This window comes from Daphnia pulicaria, chromosome 11 (genome assembly GCF_021234035.1).
Source record: "Daphnia pulicaria isolate SC F1-1A chromosome 11, SC_F0-13Bv2, whole genome shotgun sequence".
NCBI lineage: Eukaryota > Metazoa > Arthropoda > Branchiopoda > Diplostraca > Daphniidae > Daphnia > Daphnia pulicaria.
In genome coordinates this window covers 4555301-4578116 of record NC_060923.1, presented here as the reverse complement: position 1 = coordinate 4578116, position 22816 = coordinate 4555301, and the positions used below count along the sequence as shown (strand labels likewise).

Below are 22816 nucleotides of genomic sequence, written 5' to 3'. Positions count from 1 at the left end.
ATTTTCTTTGATACACCGATAAAGAATTAATCTTGGTAATTAACTCATTAAGACGAGAGGCTGAAAATGAGTCCACGTTGGAAGCGAATTGGTTTGAATAGGTGTATAAGTGTAAAAACAATCCGTACAGATAACAAAATTATAATTGGGCGACTTGATTTACTTTTTTCACTGCAAGTTGCTCTATGAATCATTTCTTCAATCTTCAATCATTCAAATGGTGGCCGACGAGGGAATTAAGTCAAGACAAAACTCATCAATCGGGGGGGAAAAAGAAAATGCAGAAAACAATCAGGAAGAGGAGAGAAGGAAGGAAAGAAAGTTAAAAACAACAATGACGCCAATCCAATCGAATGAATGGGGGCCACGGGATTCTCGGCCCTTCCGCCAAGCCTTTCCATCCGAGACACAAATGAACGACGACACAATTCCAGACACAAAATGTACAACACAAATCACGGGAGGACTAAACAATTCGCAATTACACCGACACACACGCACAATCACACAAAGTTGTGACACATTCCCCACAATGGCAAAAGAAATTAAAGAACAAAAAACAAAATTTTCCCACTTTCAATCCTTTGTACAGATTATAACCATTGCACAGGCGACTAAATACAAAAAACAGAAAAAGAACATCATTTTTTTGTTTGTTTTCTCTTATAGAAACAAGGCAGACAGACAGAGTCTCATCCATCTCAAGTTTGTCCAATTTGGTTTCAATCAGTTCATCCATTTGCGGCAACTAGCGGCCCCGCAAAGGCACGGAATCTTGTGGTCGTCTTCAATGTCGAACTTGTAGTCGTACGAAAGCTGCAAACGTAAACCAAATTATGAATTATTATCTTCTGCAACGAAAGCGGATAAACTTGTGTGCGACTCACCTCTTCGCCTCTGGCGATCCTCCGGCTGGCAAAGATGATGATCCTCAAGTCGCGCTCGACTTCGACGGCCTCGGCGACGCAGTTGGGCCCGCACGAGTGGTTGATGTAACGGGCCAATCCGCCGCACAGGGTGGCGTCGATGACTCGCTGCTCGTCCAGTCGGAACATGTAAATGCCGCGGTTGGCCGCCTCGTAGCGCTTCTCCCGGCACTCGGCCAATTCGGCCCGGATCATTTCGCCAATGTACTCGATGACCATCGTGTGTTTCTCAATGTCCCGGGCGGCGTAGAGGCCCAGGCCCTGGATCTTGGAGCGGGCCAGGTAAATGTTGTGACGCCACTCTTGTTTCATCTTCTTGTACTGCGAACTCTTCGAGTGGACAAACTGTTTGGAATACGGACCCGGAAGGTCCACCATCACCAAACTGCTGGCCAGGCTGCTCGAGTGGCTGCTGCCGCCGCCGCTGGATGACGACGTCGACGCGTTGGTTGACGAACGCGAAGTGCCAAACTGTTGGAATAAAAAACAAAACGAACAAAAATGTTTAGCGACTAAACCAAATTTGCGATTGAATTCAACAAACGGACCGTCCGATGGGCGTGGAATCGTTTGACATGAGTTCGCAGTTTGGGTTCAGAACGGGCAGATCCTGTCGGGTTGACGGCCAACGGCAATTCCAGCAGAGGATTGCGGCCGTATTTAAAGTTGTAATCCGTCAGCGACTCAATTCCGGGCAAGGATTCAAGGACACGGACGATTGCCGGCTCGTTGAGTCCAAAAAGATCCTCGCCGTTGAGGAACTGAGGGAAAAGACGGACGACACCTTCCTGCCGCCTCATTTCTTCAATGGCGCCGAGAATTTGTTGCCAAACACCTTGACACGTCCAGTCCTGGAATTTAAACAAAAATCCGTCAGTTGAAATCCCCCAAATAATTAAAAAAACGGAATTTTTACCTTGAAGGAAAGGTCGGGCAGGTTGGGTCGATCGGGTTCCTGGACGACAACGTTAAACTGCGGCCGGCCCTCGCATTCCTCGATGGAGCAAACGTATCGACACCTTTTGTGGATCTGCCGCGGGGACCAGTAGAAGCGGACCACCTGATAGCCGATGGGGTAAATGCAATTGGGTGAGTGGAAGGCGGCCAACTGGTGCGGCAGCAGCTGGCCCACCGACAGGAACGTCAGCGATCCGACTCTCAGCAGGTAACTCTGCTCGCCGGCGTCCACCGCCACTCCGCCGCTGTGCATGACTGTGGCCACCTGGCGGTTCTCGTCGCGGTTGATGTAGACCCGCCGGAAAACGGACAGCGTCGTCAGCTGCTCCTCCTTGATGTCGACCACCGAAGTGGAGCTGGTGCTGGAACACTTGGGCAAGTGCTGGGAGCAGTAGACGGACTTGTTCTTGAGGAAGACGCAGCCCTCCTTGACGGCGCAGCCCAGGTGGAAGACGGACGAGCAGCGCAGTTTGAAGCACTTGACGCTGGCGCCGTTGCGGCCGCAATGGAGGCACGTCTGCGTCAGGCTCTGCTTCAGGGCCGTGTCCACGTTCATCAGGGCCCCGTTGACCATCTCGAAGACCTCTTCGTGCCACAGGGCGCAGTTCAAGTGAACCCAACGGTCCACGTCGTAGTTGATGAGCCGGGCAGGGCCGTCCGACACGCCGTCACCTTGGCCACTGCAAAAGAGACACTGGCGCTTGTCGATCGCCTTTTCGCCCGTCGGGCGGATGCAAATGGCCGCCCTGTACAGCATTTCCGTCAACTCGTTGTCCGTCATCTTTTTGTTGTGGTTGCCCGGCTGCTGCTGCTGTTTCCTGGCCACCTGCTGCTGGAAATTCGGCGACCAGTTGCGGTACCGCAATCCCTTCCACTTGGGGGCGGGAGGAGTCACCGGAACCGGAGTCTGGGCCTGCGACGCGACTGGAACGGCGACAGCGGCGGCTGCGGCCGCAGCGGCAACGACACTGGCGGCCGCCGCGCTGGCCGCCGTGTGGCTGTGACTGGAGACGCCCGAATCCTGGACGCAAACTTGTTGCCCCTGGCCACCACCGCTGCTGATGTGAGCCACAACGGCGTTGGCTTCTTTGGCTTCGATGGCCGACGGCCGGGTGTTGTGCGCCACGGCGAACTGGACAAAACAGACGGAACTGCAGAAATGGTAATCTTCGTCTTCTCCGTCGGGATCGTCCGGATCGGGAATGGTCGTCACCGTCGTCGTTTTCTTTGGATCGGCGCTGCTGCTGTCCAGTCCGGCGGCGGAGAAGAGCTGGGCCTTTTTGGTGATTTTGTTGTTTCCCAAAATGACAACGTCGCAGTGGCGGCAGAATTTCGTCGTCCCGTTCAGGATCGATTGGATGTCCACCGGAGCGCCTTCCTTCCCGTCTTTGCCCTTGAAACGGTAAAGTCCTAGGCGTTGCGACGGGCCGGGGGGTCCGCCTCCACCGCCGGGAGTGCCGGCGCCAGGCCGTTCGATGATGCGGTAATCGGTAGGCGGCGGGACTCTGAGGAGGGCGGCTAATCGGCACAGGACCTGATTGACATCCTCGGCCGCCGACGCGTTCAAAGTCAAAGTCACCGTCACGTTGGTGCTGTCCCGGAGCGGAAGTCCGGAACCGCCCGTCATCAGTCCGAACGCCGAAGGTGCGAAGCTGCTGGATTTGCCGGGCTGGAGGCTGTTGTTGGTCGGCTGATTCTCCGTGTCCAGGCAAATGACTTCCTTCTTCATCGAAACGGGCGGACAAGGAGGGGCGGACACGGGGGGCGGAGCAGCTGGCGGAGTGATGTGAACTTGGGTCGGCGGTGTGGGCCGGATGGGCACGGGGGCGCAGATGATGATGGGGATATCGGGCGAGTTGCAGTAACTACTCCGCCTGGACGTGGAAGAATCTTCCGGACTCTTCGAGTTCTGTTGCCTGTCCGATCCGGCCGAGTCCATGGCCAAGTCGATGAATCGGAGGCCGGGGAAACGGACAATCGGTTCCGGCATGACGCACTCGGGCGACGACGAACTGACCACCGTGTCAGGAGTGTCGCATCCGTCACCTCTTCCGCCCGCCAGATTGCTGTTGTCCAGGAGGATGGAGCAGCTCGAGCTGCTGCGGCTGTTGCGCGAGGCGTAGTCGTCGTGGTGACGTGATGATCCGGCCGGATCCCATCGAGGCCAGGCAAATTCCTGGTGGTAGAAACCCCTCTGGCTACTACTACTACTACTGTTGCTTCCGGCAGCGCCCTGTGTGTTGTTGTTGTTTGCCGACGGAGTGGGCGGATTGTTGGGCGGAGGAGGGGCGGCCGCCGCCACGGGTTCGATGTCGCCAAACGGGCGAGTGTTGTAGTAATCCGAGACGCCGGGCAGGTGGGCCGAGCCGTAAGAGCCTTTGAGGAGTCCGTTGCGATCCACCTTGACGGCGCTTGCCGAGTAGTTGCTGTAGTTGTTGTTGTTGTTGTGACTTTGGATCCTCGAGGCGAACGGGGTGAGATCGCCAGCGCCAAAGATAAAAGTGCCCGTCGACGAAACGCATCCACGTCCCAGTTGGGGCTCCTGGACCGTCAGCGGAGGCAATGCCGTGCGGATTTGAGTCATGACCGACTCGATAAAGGCGTCGTAATCCACAATCTCCTCGTATTTCGATCCTTTGCGACTTCTCTTCTTGGCTGACGGATTGGGAGTCGACGGAATAGAAACTCCGGCGATGGATCCGGTCGGCGTCATGGGCGCCGATCCCGACGTGTTGAGATTGGCATTTCCAGTGGCACCAGGGCCGACTGTCAGGACTGTGGCGGCCGACGGGACCATAGCCGCAGAAACGGCCTGGTTGTTGTTGTTGTTGTTGGAGATGGAAACAGCCGGAGGGAGAGTGACGCCCAAAACGTTCATTCCGGACGCGTTGGCTGATGAATCCGGTTTGTTGTTGGCGGCGACGCTTTGCCTCCGCTTCTGCTGGTATTGGCGTCGCTTCATTTTGCGGATTTCCTCGCTGGTCGCCGCCGAATTGGTCAAAGCCGTTGCGGCTGTTGTTGTTGTCGCTGGCGTCGCATTGTTGTTGTTGTTGGCGGTGGCCGTCGTCAACCGGTTGGTGGGCTGTGGCTGCTTTTGATGTTGTTGCTGTTGTTCCGACTGCGTCTCTGAATTGGACAAGGCCGTGACGGAATCCATCGAATGTTCGCTCTCCTCCAGTTCCATTTTGACGCCGACGGCGGAAGAACAAGTCGCCTGCTCGTTCAACACGACAACTTCCTGTTTGACCACCACCATTTGCCTCTGTTGTAGTTGTTGTTGCTGGCCGACGAAAGGAGCCCTGACCATCATGCCGGCAGGTCGGTACGCGTTCTGCTGCTGCTGTTGCTGTTGTTGCTGTTGTTGAGTCGGAGTCGGCGGCTGAGGGACGCGGGAGACCATCTGGGCCATTTGCGACGGCGGAATCTGAGCCACGGCCAACGAGGACGGGGTGATGGGCTGGGCCAGTTGAGAGGCCAACGAAGTGGCAGCGCCGAAAAGCGACCGCGACGCCGAGGATGTCGGTGTAGTTGGCGTCGAGGAACTGGTGGCGACTCCACCACCGCCAGGGGCAGGACCTCCGGCGTAATTGGTTGCCGAGACGCCGGACGAAGAAGACGAGGAGACGGGCACTTTGCTGGGAGTCAACGGCTTGGCCAGCAAACCCATGAGCGACGTCGGTTTCGTCGAGTTGTTGTTGGTGGTGGTGGTCGTTGTCGTCGCAGAGTTGCTGGTCGTCGACGAAACGGCGGACGTCGAGGCCGAGGACGACGACAAAGTGGATGAGGCCGACGAGGCTGCGGCAGCGGCTGCAGCGGCCGCAGCCGCCGATCCTTGCAGCAACTGCTTGAGCAGGGCGTTCTGGGGAAACAAGAAAAACTACTGAATTAGGAACGCGGGTGCCTGGAAAATAGAAATTCATGTTAAAAGTCATTTGCTAAAGTCACCTGCTGTTGTTGCTGCACCAGAAGCGGATTGCTGGATTCCTCGGCATTGGCGCTGGATTCAGACGTTGACTGTTGAGCTGCCACTGGTTCCTCGTCCATTTTCTCTTGTTTGACCAATACCACCGTTTGTTGTTGCTGTTGTTGCTGCAGAGTCGCTTTGGGCTGATTGGCCGATGGCGGAGGATTCTGAGCGGACGACGAGTTCAACGTCAGGGTGGGCAGTGGCCGTTGGTTGATGATCAAAGGTGATGAGAGTCGGTTGCCCATCGGAGCTCGAACGAGGATCGACGTCGGCACAGTTCCCGGGACGGACACTGTCCGAACTGACGTCATCGGAATTGTCACGTTCGGTTGAGGATTCGACTGGATTGTCGTGGGATGGGTGGCCGATTGGGTCGACGGAGGCACATTCGAGACCGGAATGGCCGACAGTGTGACGGTGGTGACTGTCGTCGTCGACATGGACGATGGACTCGACGAATAAGAGACTGGGGCCTTCAGCGAGACTTTGGAAGCCAAAGTGACTGCAGGAGAGAGCGAGACCGAGGGTACCACAACGGCCGGTGTCAAAACTGGGGGCGGAGCAGCCGCTACAGCAACAACTTCCGCTGGAGGCGTTGGTTTCTCTGTTTCTGGCACCACTGGATCTTGAACCGTGGGCGCTGAAACCGTTGCTGGAACTGGTGGAGTCTCAACTTCTTCCTGTGACTCGGCGGCCGATACGACAGGAACGGCCTCAACTTCTTCGTTCAGAATCACATCGGGCAGCGATTCGGATTTCGGAATGACGGAAGGATCGAACTGCTGAGATTTAACAAGCGACGATTCGACAGGATCACTGGACGCGATGGACGGCGATGACTGGGCCTTGGCTCCAGCTCCAATTTCGAGGGCTGGATCGGCAACAGCGGCTGTTTCTGGCATCAAATGATCCACTTCGACCCGGGCCACTGCCACTGCCCGTCCTTCTTTCCTCTCTTCCACCAATTCAATGGGGTCGTGGATTGGCGCCATTTTGCCGCCGCCGTCGATTGGCCGGGGTGAAATCATGTCCACTTCCGTCACTTCGGGCACTTCCACCAAGTGGAACATTTCCAGCGTCTCCATTTCTCCTCCGCCAGGCAAATCCATCAGCATCTGGTCGTTGCCCATCATCTCGTCCGCCTTCGTCATCGTCGGTTCTTCACGAAGGGCCGGCACGACCACCTCAGACATTTCCGACGTCGAAGTGGTTGCCAGCGGATCCATGAGCCCTTCCATCCCGCCAACTTCTTCGACGGCCTTCGTCAATTCGACGACCTCGGCAACGACGATGGGCCCCTCATGACTGGACGTGGCCGATTCCAAATCCGAGGCTGCCAACAACTGAGGCCCTTTGTCTTGTTCGCTCTTCTCCGTTGCCGGAAGAATGGGAACAGGTGGGGGAGGGGGAGAGAGTGGACCATCGGTGCCACCTCCTTTCAATCCGATTTTAGGGAAACCAAACGAATCGTAGACGATCCAGTGAGGGGCCACGTTCATCGAACCGATTCCTCCTCCACCGCCTCCACCGGCCGACGGATCAGCAGAGTCGAGCGTCTGATTATTAACTGGAGGAGCTTGTTGTTGTTGCTGTTGTTGAGCTACGGGGCTCTGGAGTGGAGGAGGAGCCACAACGTTTCCGACGGAAGAGTCGACCGAGAGTTGCTGCTGGACGGTGACAGGAGTTCCAGGGGCTCGAGGTCTCATGACCGGATTGTAGTTGTTGCCGTTGCCTCCGTAAACTTGTTGCTGTTGTTGTTGCATTGGCTGGTGGTGCATGGGTTGTTGCTGCGGCTGCTGCATGTACTGTTGCTGCATCGGCTGGTTGTTGTTGCCGTACGTTTGCTGTTGCGGCTGGAAATGCCCTTGAGGTGGTTGTTGTTGTTGTTGCTGGTGATTCAATGGACCCTGGACTCCTTGTTGTATTGGCTGCTGCATTTGTTGTTGCTGCATCTGGTGCTGAGGGGCTTGTTGTTGTTGCATTTGCTGCTGTTGCATGGGTTGTTGCATGACGAATTGTTGTTGTTGTTGCTGCATCATCTGCTGCTGCCGCTGCATTTGCATCTGGGCCGCTTGCTGTTGATGCACCTGCTGTTGGTTGACTTTCATCGGCTGTTGTTGCTGTTGTTGCATTCCCTGCATGTTGCCTTGCATGGGCGCGTGTTGTTGCTGCTGAATCTGGGCCGCCTGTTGGAGGGCGGACGCCATTGGGAAGCGCTGCCGGATCATCATCACCGGCTCCCCACCAGGCCCTTGACCGCCGGGTTGTTGCTGCACCACATTGGCTGGCCGAATGAATCTCTGCTGTCCCATCATTTGTTGTTGCTGTCCAGGCATCACCTTCATTAAAAATCAAATCAATTAAAAATGAATTCCAAAAGTTTACTAGAAATAATTTGTACGAGGAGACAACATACCATGTGTTGCTGCTGTTGTTGCATGTTGCCGGCCGGCCTCTGCATCATCACTTGGCCAGGTCCACCTTGCATCTGTTGGTGCTGGTGTTGTTGCTGCATGTCAACGTATTGCTGTTGTTGCTGCATGGGCGGGCGTATCATGACGCCTGGGCCAGGATGGCCCATCATCCTCACAGGACCGCCTCCGACATTCTGCTGGACATTTTGCATTTGCTGTTGTTGCTGCTGTTGTTGCGGCGAAGGCAACCGCGGAGGGTGAGATTGGGGCGACGTCAATCTCATCGTCATTCCCACTTGGCCTTGCCCAGTCCCGACGACGTTGGGATTGTGACCCGACTGGCCCATGACTCCGACGGGTTGCGGGGAAGCCATCGGCCCAGGGCTGAACGGACTGTTGAGGGCCACGACGTCGTTGTTCTCAGAGTGTTGAGACAGAGGCGTACCCACTTGCTGTTGCTGGCCCATACCTCTAGGCGACGACGAGGACATTTGCATCTGCCCTTGTTGACCGACAGGCCCAGCGCCGCCGCCAGACGCCGTGTGGGGCGAAGGCATAGGACTGGGCTGTTGCTGTTGTTGGCCTGTGCCACCGGGGGTCATGGGGCCGGGCGTCATGGGCCCACCGCCACTCATCGACCCGTGAGGCGAGTGGGTCATCATCATCGAGGGCGAAGGTGACGGCGCGGGCATGGGGCGTTGCTGTTGCTGCACCTGGCCGGCTACTCTGCCCGGCATTTGCATCTGAGGACTGGGCGACGGCTGGGGCGTCGTCATCATTTGGGCAGGACTGGCCACTTGGTGGATCATGCGGGGACTCTGAACGGGTCCGCCGCTGGACGTTGCCACTTGGGGACTGGACGGGCACATGGGTGAGCCGTGCGGATGTTGTTGCTGCTGCTGTTGACGCACCTGCTGGAACTGGGCCTGCTGACCGACGACGATGTTGCGGTTGGGTTGCATCATCATTGGCTGGCCAGGTTGTTGCATTACCTGGACCATGTGCGGGTGATTCTGCTGGTGCTGCTGGCCGGCGTGAGGCGACGTGGCGTTCTGAACGCCGGGGTGTTGTTGTTGTTGTTGCTGCTGTTGGTTCATCATCACCATCATGTTGCCGCCGGGTTGTTGCTGCTGCATCATCTGGCCGTGCATTTGAGGGTGGACTTGTTGTTGCTGTTGTTGCGGGTTCATCGGCGGCCGCAGGGGACCGGTCATGCCCATGTGGCCGACTGGCGACAAGAGCGGATGCGGCGATTGAGGAGTGACTCTTCCGCCGACCACCATGCCGCCACCTCTTGGACTGGCCTGCTGAGGATGTTGTTGTTGTTGTTGTCCCTGCTGCTGGATCTGCAACTGCAACTGCTGCGGCTGGCCGAATGCGGCGAAATTGCCCGACCCATCCGCCACGGTCATAGGAGACGGCGAGGCGGGGAGTTGTTGCTGGCCTTGGCCGGCCACGGGTGGTCCCACCACTCCCTGCCTCTTCTGCTGTTTGTTGCGGTAGTCCTGCACGAGCATCGTGTGCTGCCTGGCCTGTCGGCGGACTTGATCCAGCTGCTTCTGAAGGCCCTGCTGTTCGGTCGTGATGCGATCCAACTCGCCAGCATCCGCGTCGTTCAACTCCTGGTTGTTCTTCCGCAATTGCCTCTGGCGGCTGTTGAGCGATTTGCGCTGCTTCCGCAACTTGCTCACTTCCGTCTCGTAATAAACTTGGTGCTGCCGGATCTGCCAGAGATAAAAGAAAAAGGAAAACAAATTGGTTTTAAATAACCCAAACTCATCGGGGATCAAAAAATGGCGAATTGAATTTACCAGGTGCTGTTGCTGGCCAAGCCACTGCTCGTAGGTGACTTGCTGTTGCCGTTCCGCCTCGTTGGTGACGTTCTCCGACGGGGCCGCCATGGCCGGCAGGAGAGGAGGCGGCAACGGAGGTCGAGCAGTTGGAGCCGATCCGTTGGATTGAGATTGAAGTAGGGCCGGATGGAGTCCGGTATCGGGCGGAACCGCTGACGCCGAGCCGGGCGATCGCTGCTGGTGAACGTGCCACTGTTGTTGTTGCTGCTGCTGCTGCTGGATGGGCGGTCCAGCACGAATGAAAGGCTGCTGTGGCTGTTGCGGATTCACCATGTGCGGATGGACCGTCTGGAAATTGCCTTGAGGTCGGTGCATCTGCATCGTTTGTTGCTGCTGCTGGATCTGCTGGTGCTGGACAACATTGGGAGCGTGCGGATGCTGGAAATGTTGTTGTTGCTGCTGTTGTTGGGGATGTTGAACTTGCCCCTGATGCAAGTGAAGGTGTTGTTGTTGTTGCTGCTGGTGAATGTGATGCTGTTGGTGTTGTTGCTGCAGCGGCTGTTGTTGCTGCATGTGATGCGGATGAACAGCAGCTGGTGGTGAAAGGGAAACGGACGGGCCGCCGGCCAGGACGTCGGCTTTGAGTTTCTCGAAATCCGTGTCCGAGAGAAACGGTTTCTCCGGCGTCGACCCGATGGGGGCCGAATTGATTCCGGCACCGAACGGCATCCCTCCGCCCAACGGCGACTGTTGTTGTTGTTGCTGCTGCTGCTGTTGGTGCTGCATGTGCTGCCTCTGCAGTTCCCTCTTCTCCTGTTCCAGCAAATCTTCCAGCAGTAGGGGTTGTTCCTGCTGAGACGACAACAAAAGCGGATCGTGCGGATCGGAATCAGAGAAATGTCGAAATGTTTAGGACACAACGGAGCAGGCGGATGGAACAAGAACCGAACCAAAAAAGAAAAGTTAAGGGTCTACTACGAAACAACCAACGAACGACAACAACAAAAGGAGAGTAGGAAGGATGGACCAGAGGACGGACGGACAGACGGACGGACACACAGACGAGACAGATATTAGGGCTCCTCACCTGTAGGAGCAAAGATCGTCTTTGTTGTTGTTGTTGTTGCTGCTGCTGTTGTTGCATTTGCTGGTGGTGGTGAAAAGCCGCCGGAAGAGAAGGAGCCGAAGGAGGGGGAAGAGGAGGAGGCGGTGGGGGAGGAGCAAGGGAGGTGGGAGTAGGTGGGGGAGAGACCAGGTAGACGGGACTGCCAATAGCGGAGTTAGGAGAACAACCGTGGACAACAACACCGCCACCACCTGCACCACCGACACTTGGGCCACCGGGACGGACAATACAACCGTAGCCCAGCTGCAGAGAGAATCAAGGAAACAGCAAGGGCCAGGAAATGAAACAAGGAAAACATGTTCAAGGATTTTCTCTCCACTTTTCCACCGCGGCGCATTAATAACCAGTTGCCAACTGGGCAACCTCTGACCAGGGCCAGACAAATGACACGAAACAAACGACTCACCTGAGAATTTGACGGAGCCCGCGGAGTCCCTGGATAGGGCGGAGGAGGACCTCGGTAGGGCGGAGGAGGCTGAGCCGCCTGCTGTTGCGGGTATCCGCCGACGGCACCAAATTGTTGTTGTTGTTGCTGCTGCTGCTGCTGCGCTCCTGGAGAGGACCCGACCGAATCCGGTCCCTGCTGCAATTGGTGCTGTTGATGTTGGGCATTCTGCTGCTGTTGTTGTTGTTGCTGCTGTTGAGCTTCAGCTTTCAATTGTTGTTGCTTCTTCTGTTCGGTGAGTTCCAGCAGTTTGGCCTGGAACTCGTTCATGTCCTGAGCCACTTTGGCCGCCTTCTCTTCGGCCTCTTTCTTGCGTCGAGACAACTCGTCCGGCGACAGTTGCTCATTGGACGGCCGTTGGTTGTTGACATCATCGCCGGGGGCTGTCGTCGTCGTCGACGTTCCATCCAACTCGCCAGGATCGGCGTATTCCAAAATGTTGAAATCGCTGGGACTGTCTGCGCCGCCAGCGCCGCCGTTGCCGGTCGACGAGGAGGATCGATGGCCCGGGTGATCGTCTTGGCCGCCGCCCATCATGTCGTCCATGGCGTCGTGCAGTTCAGGATCGGCGTACTCCAAAATGTTGAAGTCGTTGCCCAGGCCGAGCAGCTCGTCGTCGTCGACGCAGCCGAGACCCAAGTCGCCGAAATCGTCGTCGGCAGGATCGTGTTGTTGGTGCAGGTTGTTGTGGTTCTGTGACTCGGCCACGGCGGAAACGGCCGCAGCGCACGGCGTCGGCGGCTCCTCGTGGATCATCTCCACTTTCATCGGCTGCTGCTGTTGTTGCTGTTGCTGGATTACCGGTTGTGGTTGCTGCTGTTGTTGCATCATCATGTGTTGTTGTTGTTGTTGCTGCATAGCCATGGGATGGACATTGGGTTGCATTGGTTGTTGTTGCTGCATCATGACGCCCGGATGAATTTGCCGGATGCCACCAGGATGAACCGATTGAATCTGTTGCTGCTGTTGGGGATGGAGTTGTTGTTGTTGCACTTGGCCGATAGGACGTTGCATCTGCATTTGCTGCTGCTGCTGTTGTTGAGGTGGTGGCTGTTGCTGCATCATCATCATCCGCATTCTGGGATCCTGGAAATGACCTTGGACCAGTTGCTGCTGCTGCTGTTGGGGAGGAGCAACAACTTGAATGGGTTGACGGAATTCAGCCGAGCCGGGCTGGAAACCTCTCGGCCTGGGTTGCAACTGTTGTTGTTGCTGTTGCATCTGCATCTGCATGTGTTGCTGCTGATGTTGAGGCGACATCATGCGAGGGGCTCCCTGCATTGGTTGTTGTTGTTGCTGCATGACTGGTCCCTGGGCCACGACATTCGGTCCAGTGGCGGACGGAGGTAGAGGGTAGCGGAACTGCGACCTCTGCTGCTGTTGGTGTTGCTGCATGGCGAATTGTTGTTGTTGTTGCTGCTGCTGTTGTTGCGGTGGCATGGAATTGATGACTACCCCATCCTCCTCCCTCTTGACGTTCTCCGCCTTGATGAAATGCGGCTGTTGTTGCCGATGTTGTTGCTGCTGCTGCATCTGCTGGCGCTGAAGCAAATCGCGGAGTTGCTGCCGCGAAGGATCGACAACGACGCCACCGCCAATTACCACCGAAGGATCCACCCCTTCTACTCCATCGGGAGCGATGACCATGGAAGGTGGGACCACCGCCGTTTGCTGTTGGACGTTCGGTGGGTTGCCAGGGCCGCGGAGCATGAAAACGGGCCCAGTCGGACCGTTGACGGGCTCACCAGGAGCGCGAACTCGAGAAACTTGAATGGGAGTGGCGAAACCACCTCCCAGTTGTTGTTGCTGTTGTTGCTGCTGCTGTTGGTTGGGCATGGGAGGCTGTTGCTGTTGCAAAATCTGTTGTTGTTGTGCTACAACTGCTTCCGGTTGGCCAGGAGGCATAGCCATGGATCCGGCAGGAACTGGAACGTGTCCGCCGAGAGGTACAATCTGTCCACCACTGGCCAACTGTTGCTGTTGTTGCTGTTGTTGTCTGAGGGCCTGTAGTTGCTTCCACTGGCGTTCCTGTTCCGTTTCGACAACTCCGCGACGAGGAACGGCCATGACTGGCCTCTCGATTTCCTGCAACCACAGACGGGAAATGCAAAGGCCCAAAATTAGAAACGGAAATTCAGAAAGAAAAGACAAAACTGAAATGACTCAACGACGAAAATAGAATTTCCAACGATCAAAACTCGAAATCATAAAATAAGAAAACAACAACTGACCGATCGATTGTCATATCCAAATCATAGAAACAAACGATTCCATTCAAAAACTCATTTGGACCAAATAACAAATAAATAAATAATAACTTCCGGATCGAAACTGAGCGCCCAATGAAGAATTTTAAAAGATAAAATCGACCCAAAATATTGAAATAAAAACAATTGCCGAACGAAATGAGGAGAATAAGATGCCCATGATGATGTAACCATTTAAAAAAAGAGACATGCGTCGAAGGATTGATCCCTCCACTCATGCGGGAGAAAAAAGAGTAGCCGAGGAAATCAAATAACGAAAAATTCCAACGGAATAAAAAAGGAGGGGGAGACCGGAAGGGGGGGGAATCAAAATGAAAAGAATCCATCCAAAATCGATCAATCGAGTCCATTCCAAAAATCCGCATTCCACAGGAATTGCCTGGACGATATTTTAGGCCTACGAAATGTACTGGTGTCATTACAGCTGGGTGATGATGGTGGAGCTGTTGTTGTTGCTGCTGCTGGAGATGTTGTTGCAGAGCAACCGGGTGATGGTGGAGGTATTGGTGGTGGTGGTGATGTTGTTGTTGGTGAAGATGGTGGTGGTGGTGGTGTTGTTGCTGCTGCTGCAATGGAAGGGCTGGACTAGGGCAAGGGCCGGAAGGAAGATTCGGATGCTGGGCGTGTTGAACGCCGTTGTTGGCAGCGGCGCCGATGGATGGGAGGGTCCGCATAATCTCCGACGGCGTCAGAACGCGAATGCCGTGCGACTCGATTCCGGCGGCTCCTCCAGTGGCGACGTTGCGGCCTACGGGTGGCTCCTCCACCACCACGACAGGCCCCTCGTCACTGGCCAACTGCATGGACCTGATGGTCGTCGTCGTCGTCGTGGCCGCCGAGGACGAGGCGAAACAACAACTGGACGGGGCCATGGAATCGGCGACCGTCACGACGGCCATCGGAGTGGCTCGTTGCCCTCCGTCCAGCACCACCGCCGCCGATCGTTGGGCCGTTGGCGGCGGATGTTCGCCGGACCCGTTTGACGAATTCGAGGGCGAAGGCAATTCGACGGCAGACGGGCCAGGCGAGGCGGCCGAAGAAGACGAGGAGAAATTTCGCTGCAGCGTCGGAGTTGCGGCGCCACCAGTCGACTGCTGACGTGAGGAGGAGGGTGACGGAATAAGAATAAGAAAAAGAAGAACAGGATTTGCCAGCCACCCAAAAAGCGGACCGGGAATGAAAAGACCAGAGAGAGAGAGAGAGACGGACAGGAGATGTTTGAGTTTCATATTTTTATCAGGTGACACATTGCGTTGTGCCAGTCGGAGATAACCCAACAACCCAACAACAAGAATACACAACAATTCTCCAGGATTAGGCGACGGCGAGTCGAGTCGAGTCGAGGGGGGAAAGTGGATCCCACAGTCTCCGTTCCCGATAAGAAACGACGCTCTCACAATCACCACAACTACCACAGCGCTCGTCTGCTGTTGGTCAAAGAATCAAGATTAGCCAAAGGCGTTGTTACCTGTTGCGTTTGCTGCTGGTGGTGCGTCTTCTGGAGGCGGACGGCCGCCCGGTTTTCACGGGCCTTTTGCAGGAACGGCGCCTTCTTGTCGGCCGGCAACGAGCGCCAAATTTTGGCGATTTGCTTCCATCGCTCCGTCCAGGCTGCAATCCAACAAAAGACAAAATGATCAAGGGCGTTAAATCGAGTGAGATGATGTTGTTGTTGGGGGTTACATACCTGGGAAATCGCGTCTCAATTCCGGGTGATTGGTGTTGGCAAAGAGGACGGCCGAAATGGTGGCCGACAAGCCCAGGGCTTCGTCCGCTTCCCACTTGAGCGCGTTGCGCTGATTGGCTGTGGCGCCGGGTCCGCCTCCGTCTCGATCCTGGAGATCACTGGAGCCGCCGTGAGGATCGCCGCCGCCAGACAACCCGACGTTGCTACCGGATGATGACGGCCAGGGACTTTGCGGCGGTTCGGAAAAGGCCGGGCTGAATCCTGGACTGGAACTGTACTCGGAGAAATAGGGCGAACAAGGCGGAGGTAGTTGCGGTTGTTGCTGGACATTTGTGTTGGGCGACGCAGTTCCTTGCTGCGACTGTTGCTGCGACAACGCTCTGACTAGAGCTGCTGGACCGCCAGAGGCTACTGGAGGCATCAAGCTGCCAGGATTGCCTCCGCCGTTGTTGCTGTTCAAATTGAAACCAACAGCCATGGAATGTTGTTGTTGTTGCTGCTGTTGTTGCTGTTGAACAGGGGCCATTTGGGAAAAGTCTGCCGACTGCGACTCTTGCGACTCGTCCGTCAAGACTCCCTTGAAAATGTCCTCGACGTCCTTGCAGTCCATGTTGGGCAGGCCGCCGACTTCGATCGTTTCCAACAGAATGTCCGCCAGCTCGTCCCTTTGCTGCTGGCCAGCACCTTGGTGGACCTGGGTCGGTGAGTCGTCCTCCAGTTCCAGCGGATTGTGATCTGGATTGACGTCGTCGTCGTCGACGGCGCATCCGGCGTCGCCCTCCTTCATGATTGAATCCACCAGGTCGTCCGAGTCCAGCAAATCGCCAGCCAGCGGCAGAATATCTTTTAGGGCTTCGTCTTCTTCTTCTTCTTCGTTGTCGCCGGCCAGTTCCAGCGGGTCTTCTTCCACTTCGGGTTTGATGGCACCCCCAAGTGCCACCTGGGCACGGACCACCGGCTTGCCAGCAACCGAGACGTGGACAATTGGTTGGGCCACGGTAGGAACAACGACAGGAGCCACTCGCAGGTGACTCTGCTGTGGCGACGACTGGACAGTCAGTGGCGGGTTGTTGGGTTGTTGTTGTTGCTGTGGAATGGGGACCGGTGCGGGTGCTGCGACGACGCTGCCGCCCACTGGAGCTGATCGCCTCTCCAAATCGGCCACTTCTTCCTTCGACAAGTGAATGATGGACGGATTTTTGACGGCTGGAATGGCGACATCGTCGGTTGGCTCCGAGTCACTGCCGCTGGCCCTGGCCGTCTGCGAGTCGTTGGCCGACAACGAGTCGCTGAGGAAGGAACTCGAGTTGTTGGTGGCGCCAGAGTTGCCGCTGGGCTTCACCAGGAGATCCCGTCCGAAAAAAGCTTCCTGCAAATACGTCGGGTACGTTTCGGCCAATTTGTTCTTAGCCTTGCGCCTTTGCGGCTTCCGCTTGGGCTTGCCCGCATCGGCGGTGACTTGATCGACCGACGTGGTGGCTGCCGTCGTCGTGGGAGGCGTCGGCGTCGTCGCCGTCGTTTCCTTCAGCTGCTGCAAAGTCACTTCGGCCGTGTTGTAATTGTCCATGGCGTCCTCTTCCTTGTCTTTGACGCGGGCCCAGGGTCGACGCACCTGGAAGCCTCCGATGCCCAGTTTCTGCAGGTTTCGCTGGCGCTTCTTGCGTAAAATCAGCGCCCCGTTGTCACCCTGGACGATGGCGTAACCCTCGGGGACGTCGGGCATCCGCCCGTCTTCACGCGGGGTCAACACCGTCCCGTCTTTGAACAGGGAATCTTCTTGGCCGTCTCCTTGGACGTCGTCCTGGGCGTCAGACTCGAGCGACTTTTTGTTGCGACACCGGCGACGGGGCTGGTCCAGTTGCAGCGACCGCAAGTGGTTCATTCCGCCTTCCGACAAGGAGACGCCGTCCACTAGGAATTGGCTGGAAGAAGAGGCCGACGATTTGGGTCGGATGCTATTGGATGATCCGTTGATCAAGGAGCCACCGGCCAATTCCTGCAGTAGACCTGGAACGGGACTAGGTGGCGGAGTGGCCGATGACGACTGTCTGTTTTGCCGATGGCCGGCCTGATTGGAGGCGGAGGCCTGGACCGAGAGCGAAGGCGGTGGTGGAGCCAGTGCCAAGGCAGCGGCGGAAGCGTTGGATGGGTGCAGGTGCGGAGGCTGTTGATCGGGCGGGCGACAGATGACGCAAGTGTATCCGTCCTCGGCGCAAAATTCCGCCTCCCGCTCGTTGCGGATGAGGTCGCAGGCGGCGTGGAGCCACTGGGCGCACTGCTGGCACTGGATGATGAGCTCACCTTCGTTGTAGGACGAGGAGCACGACGGGCATTGGCGCAGGGAGGCGCAGGGTCCGCAGAGGGAGCCGTTGGCCTGGTGAGTCCAGTTGGCGTTGAGGCCCGGCTCGTTGGAGCCGCAAACTTGGCAGACGGCGCACCACTTGCACTTCCAGTTGCCCTGCGGCACGTAGTCCAGCGGCGGCTCCATGCAATAAATGTGGTACGAGATGTCGCACTCGTCGCAGAGGAGCAGACGGGCCTCGTCGTGACGTTCGCCACACCCTTCGCACACCGTACAGTCCAGGCAGCGCCAGCCCTTTTGCAAAATGACTTTGGTGACCTTGACGTTGGCACAGAACGGATGGTAGCACTGCAAATGGACCAACCGGACGGGAAATTTAAATGATTGAATTGATTTTTAATAAAGAATTATGAGATGACAATTGTACCTGGCCACACTGGGCACAAGAGATGAGACGGCCTTCCTGGTCCAAACCGAAAGAACCGCACATGGCACAAGCGTCTTGCTCCACTACAAAACTGTCGGATGACGAACAAAGGATCAACTTGTTCTCCAGGCAGGGCTCCCCTTCAATTCCTCCACCGCCAGTCGACGAAACGCTGCCCGTCGCTGCTGCTCCTCCACCGGCTCCGCCTCCACTGCCAGTCCCATCTGCTGGCCGTTGGAGACCGACTCCAGGGGCACCGAAAACGCCCCGCATCTTTGGTTTGGGTCCTCTCTTCCGTCCGAAATCGGCCAACTTGTTGGCCTTGCGGTTGTAAGCGGCGCCTCCGCCGCTGTTGGATCCAGCGGCTCCAAATGACGAAGCTTTGCCCGATCCTTTGGGTCGGCCACCGGCTCCACCACCTCCCCCACCGGCCGCAGCCGCACCAGTCATCCGCTTCCGGGCGATTTTACCGGCAGACTGCTGCTGTTGAGACGCCATGACCTTCTGCCCGACACGAACGGCCAGCGGTTTCGTCTCTTCTTGTTGGATTTGTTGTTGCTGAAGCTCGTCAGAGTAGGTGGGGGTGCCAGGAACATCAACGTCGATCATGGCCAGCTGCTGCTGATGCGTCGTCTGTTGCTGCGAATTGTCTTGACTAACCGATCCCGGATTGCTTTCCGACAGCGGGTCGAGTTCCATGGCCGATTTCGGGGTCGGCACAGGCGACGAGACTTTGCAGGGAGGACAAAGATACTCGTAGTCGGAATTCATGTCTTTCTTCCGCTGAACCAGCGTCCGATCCGCTTCCGGATCGCATCCAGAGTGCACGTATTTGCGGCATCGTGTGCACTGGCTCATTTCTCGCTGCGAATGGCGATAAGCTTTACCGCACCTAAGTGATCCAAAACGTCAAAAAAGAATAATTAGAATGAAATAAATGTGTCGAGGTGAAAAAAGTAAATGACTTACATGGGGCAGGAAACGCCCTTGTTCCTCTGTTGATAACAGGAATCGCAGACGGTGAAACAGGCGTGCCAGCGAGACGAAGGACCCGATCCGGGCGTCCTGGACCCGCAATCGCCGCACACTCGGCAATTTTTGCATTTCCAGCCAAGTTTGGGAATGTTGGAAATCAACGGCCTGTCAGGGAATTTTTCAAAATGTGTCAACTGGATTCTGGCGAAATCATTTTGAGGCGGAAGAAAAAATCCAACTCACCGGACACAGGAGGGGTGGTAATTCTTGTCACAAGTGTCGCAGACGAGCATTTTGGTTCGGTCGGTGACCGCCTCGGCTCCAGTTCCTTGTTGGGCCACTGGAGTCCTGCAGGTGATGCAAACTTTGCACTCGTTGCATTGCCAGGCCGTTCGGACTCCCGGGCTGCTACCCAGTCCGACACAGGAGCCGTGGTAATGTTTGCCGCAGGTAACGCAAAATAGCTAGAGCATTTTTTTTTAATAAGAGTATTCCGTTAGAATCGATAGAAAGACTTTAAATCATTCATTGTTTATTCATTACCTGATTGGCCACATTGGATGGCGAATGACAGACGGCACAATTGGCGTCTGATGGGCCGGCCATGATCGATCCCTGATGAATATGATCCGGACAATGCAATCCTCTCGTTTTGGCGTTCAGAAAAGCCTAGGATAAATTAATCGTATTAATCCGCAAATCAATTTCAATCAAAATTTGTTTTTATTCAAAACTTACTCCGCCACTGACTGCGCAGGGAAAGTGGAAAGATTTCGGGCATCCAGTGCCCCCAGTTGTCGCGTGTTGACAGGATAGGGAGGCGCCGAAAGAGCCGCACAAGTGGCATCGCAGGGAGGCGGCCCGGATCAAAGCGGAATCAGCTCCGGCAACTTCTGGCCAACTGCTGGCCGAGCAAACCGACACTACACTGGGACCGGCGTTGGTGTCGTCGTCGTTCACCACCTTGACGCCCTTCGACCAAATGGCGCACATCCGGTGAGCGTAAAAGTAGCCGCAAGGCTCGACGATGGCCAGCAGATCCGGCTCTTCTGCGTAGCCCACGGCCATCAACTCCTCCTGGAGTTCAGAGCGAAACGATTGCGACGCATCAAACGACGACGTCCGTCGCCCTTTCAGCGCCAGCCGCGGTTTCTTGATGCTGGACGGCTGCAAAGAGGTGGTCAAATGACTGCTGGAAGTATTGCCGCCGACTGGGCAGGGGCCCAGCGACGTCTTATTGGTGCTGACGGCCCCGGCATTGGCGGCCAGCGATTGGAGACGCTCTTCACTGTGCAACGTGCTCTGGCGTAAACTTTCAAAATCCGACCCCACTTCCAGCCTCAGCATTTCACCCTGTCCCAGCTGACTGCGTTCGCCTAGGTTGCAAAACGCACACACTTTTCCCGGCCAGGTTTCTTCAATTAATTCCAATTCACTGTCGCCACCTCCCGTCGAACCGTTGGCCCCCTGATCCGACGCTAAATCCAATATGCAATCCGACGACTGCGACGACGAGCCTACAGGTGTATCTGCACTGGTAGACTCCCTGGTTGGTGACTGCGACAGTGTGGAGACCTCCTCCAGAGCTTTCTTCAGGCCTTTTACGGGCCCACCAAACACTGATGTCATTGCGCCACTGCTCAACTGTTTTAATTTCACGCTGGGATTCTTTCTTTGGGTCAACACTCTTCCAGTTCCACTGAGATCTGTCTTCACGGGTCTACCCACAACGTTATTCCTCTTCAAACTGAGTGAACCACTGCCAAGAACTCCAAAGCTTGTCGACACAGTGTGGATTGGGAGTCTCACAGTGACGTTGGAAGCCCCACTGGTTGTATCCTCTGCCATTATTCCGTGGCTGCCCCATGATTTTGATAGCGCTTGGGCTGCAGCTTGACTTGCAGGGTGATTAACCATGGGTGATGCTCTTGGTAGTAGGGCTGTGCTGTCCAACGTCAGCATGGATTCCAGGAGGGATGAACCCGGTTTGGTGACTTCCTCTGTAGAGTCCATCTGGATGGAATGAATGAAAAATAACCAGAAACAAAAAGAAAACAAAAAATTAGTTAATGGATCAACAACCCAAGCCGTTTGGTGGCGGCAGCGCCTTTACTACAAGGCGGGAGAAAGATGGGCGTCCTTGAATCCAAAAGCCCACGACTAAATATCGACTCAGCACATCCCCGCCAAGAGAAACGAGACCATAAACCTTTGCATTTCTTGAGTTATTTACCTTTCCGAATTATTTTCGGCTAGCCGGTGTTGATTTCAACTTGGATACATCTCTAATTTTGTTTCGAAATCCACGTAAGCTGCGTTCGATGACTGCACTCAGACGCCATGTTGTTTGGGCTTTTTTTCTGTCGAATCTCGTAGTAGCCGATAGATGGCTCCCATCAACCACAAGCCCTCGGGCGGTGAGCAATGACACAATGACGCGGGAAAATATTCAATTTATTGACATTGGTATTTAAAAAACAATTTCCTCCAATTTGTATTGATTCTTTGATTGCTTGAAATGTCTGATCCCTGATAAGTGACGAATGGAAATGCAAGTCAAATGTTCATGTTTAAATATTAAAGTTTACTCAAATTCAATTAACTTGCTCCACTATTTCTGTGAAAGATAAACATACCAAATTGAACGAATTATTGATGTGTGTGTTCAGATAATCAGAGTTGCGTGTTCTGATTTAAAAAATAAACAGCCGAACCTGCCAAATGGCGACCTTGCCAAAAATAAGCAATGCTCCAAGTTGTGTCTGTGGTCCAGTTTCTTGTCAAAGTCGACGCCCTCTTTTCCCCTATCTTCATCTTCAGCACAAGCACCGAGTTTACCATAAAAATGAAAGTGGTTGTTTACGGTGGGCGTAGACATGTCTACCTGGCAAGCTAGGCCTACCTGAAATGCCCTTAACTAGAGGCTGCGGACTTCAATTCGCAGGCGATATTTTGGGATGTATAGTGAAGGTTTTAATTACTTGGAAAACCAAGTAGGAGAAAAAACCGCATGTACATCCATTTACGGGGAACGGTAAAAAATCTGGTTAAAACGACAGCAGATAATGCAATAAAATTCTGACGTCAAGTTTTATGAAAAGAATAGCGCTTCTAAAGTATTGTCACCCTACAGTTGTTCGAAATTGTTATCTATTTAGCATACTAATAATGCCGATAAGAGCTGAAATAAAATTGCAGGTAAAATTCAATGTGAAGCAAATGAATTGGCCTTTGGCTATCTGAAAAGATTAACAACGCCGATAACTTGGCGCAAAAAAAAAATAAACACAGTATTTAATTAATCACTAATTATTTTAATGGAATGGTTTTAATTAAAAATTGCTGCACGGGCAGGCAGGGGCGTATAGCAAATCCATCAAGTAGATCTAGTTCAATGGATCGATGTGAAATTTTGAGGTCAAGCAATCTTCAAACCTTGAACATTTTTTTTCTAGGGTGTTGTTTTGTTTCCTTCGAGGGTAAAATCACGTAGCCTGGCCGTGATCACTATGCACACCAAATCTAAGGAA

At 55.0% G+C, this 22816-nt stretch overlaps 1 protein-coding gene across 5 annotated transcripts; it reads right to left on the bottom strand.

The window, feature by feature from the left end:
• Positions 1-88: 88 nt before the first annotated feature.
• LOC124316084 (histone-lysine N-methyltransferase 2C-like) lies at positions 89-21653 on the bottom strand. 5 transcript variants are annotated; one of them, XM_046781822.1, is made up of 17 exons: positions 21520-21653; positions 20025-21299; positions 19830-19955; positions 19530-19750; positions 19281-19451; positions 18312-19203; positions 15583-18232; positions 15364-15506; positions 11590-13713; positions 11145-11426; positions 10076-10909; positions 8267-9988; positions 5829-8189; positions 1843-5760; positions 1475-1777; positions 888-1397; positions 89-816 (listed from the first exon to the last, which is right to left on the bottom strand). In XM_046781822.1, exons 2-17 carry the CDS (start codon positions 21297-21299, stop codon positions 727-729), a joined length of 17622 nt encoding a protein of 5873 aa, XP_046637778.1. In that variant the 5' UTR covers positions 21520-21653; the 3' UTR covers positions 89-726. The 5 variants fall into 5 exon arrangements, with proteins under 5 accessions (XP_046637778.1, XP_046637780.1, XP_046637779.1 ...); XM_046781824.1 differs by having other exon boundaries at positions 1843-5742; XM_046781823.1 differs by having other exon boundaries at positions 10076-10906.
• Between the last annotated feature and the right edge of the window lie 1163 nt (positions 21654-22816).

Bases quoted from the DNA above. Each gene is read 5' to 3' on its own strand.
- LOC124316084 (XM_046781822.1), bottom strand. From the start codon at position 21,299: ATGGACTCTACAGAGGAAGTCACCAAACCGGGTTCATCCCTCCTGGAA. The intron at 19,452-19,529 runs GTGAGTTGGATT...ATTCCCTGACAG, and splicing joins TACCACCCCTCCTGTGTCCG to GCCGTTGATTTCCAACATTC. The intron at 19,204-19,280 runs GTAAGTCATTTA...TGGATCACTTAG, and splicing joins AAGGGCGTTTCCTGCCCCAT to GTGCGGTAAAGCTTATCGCC.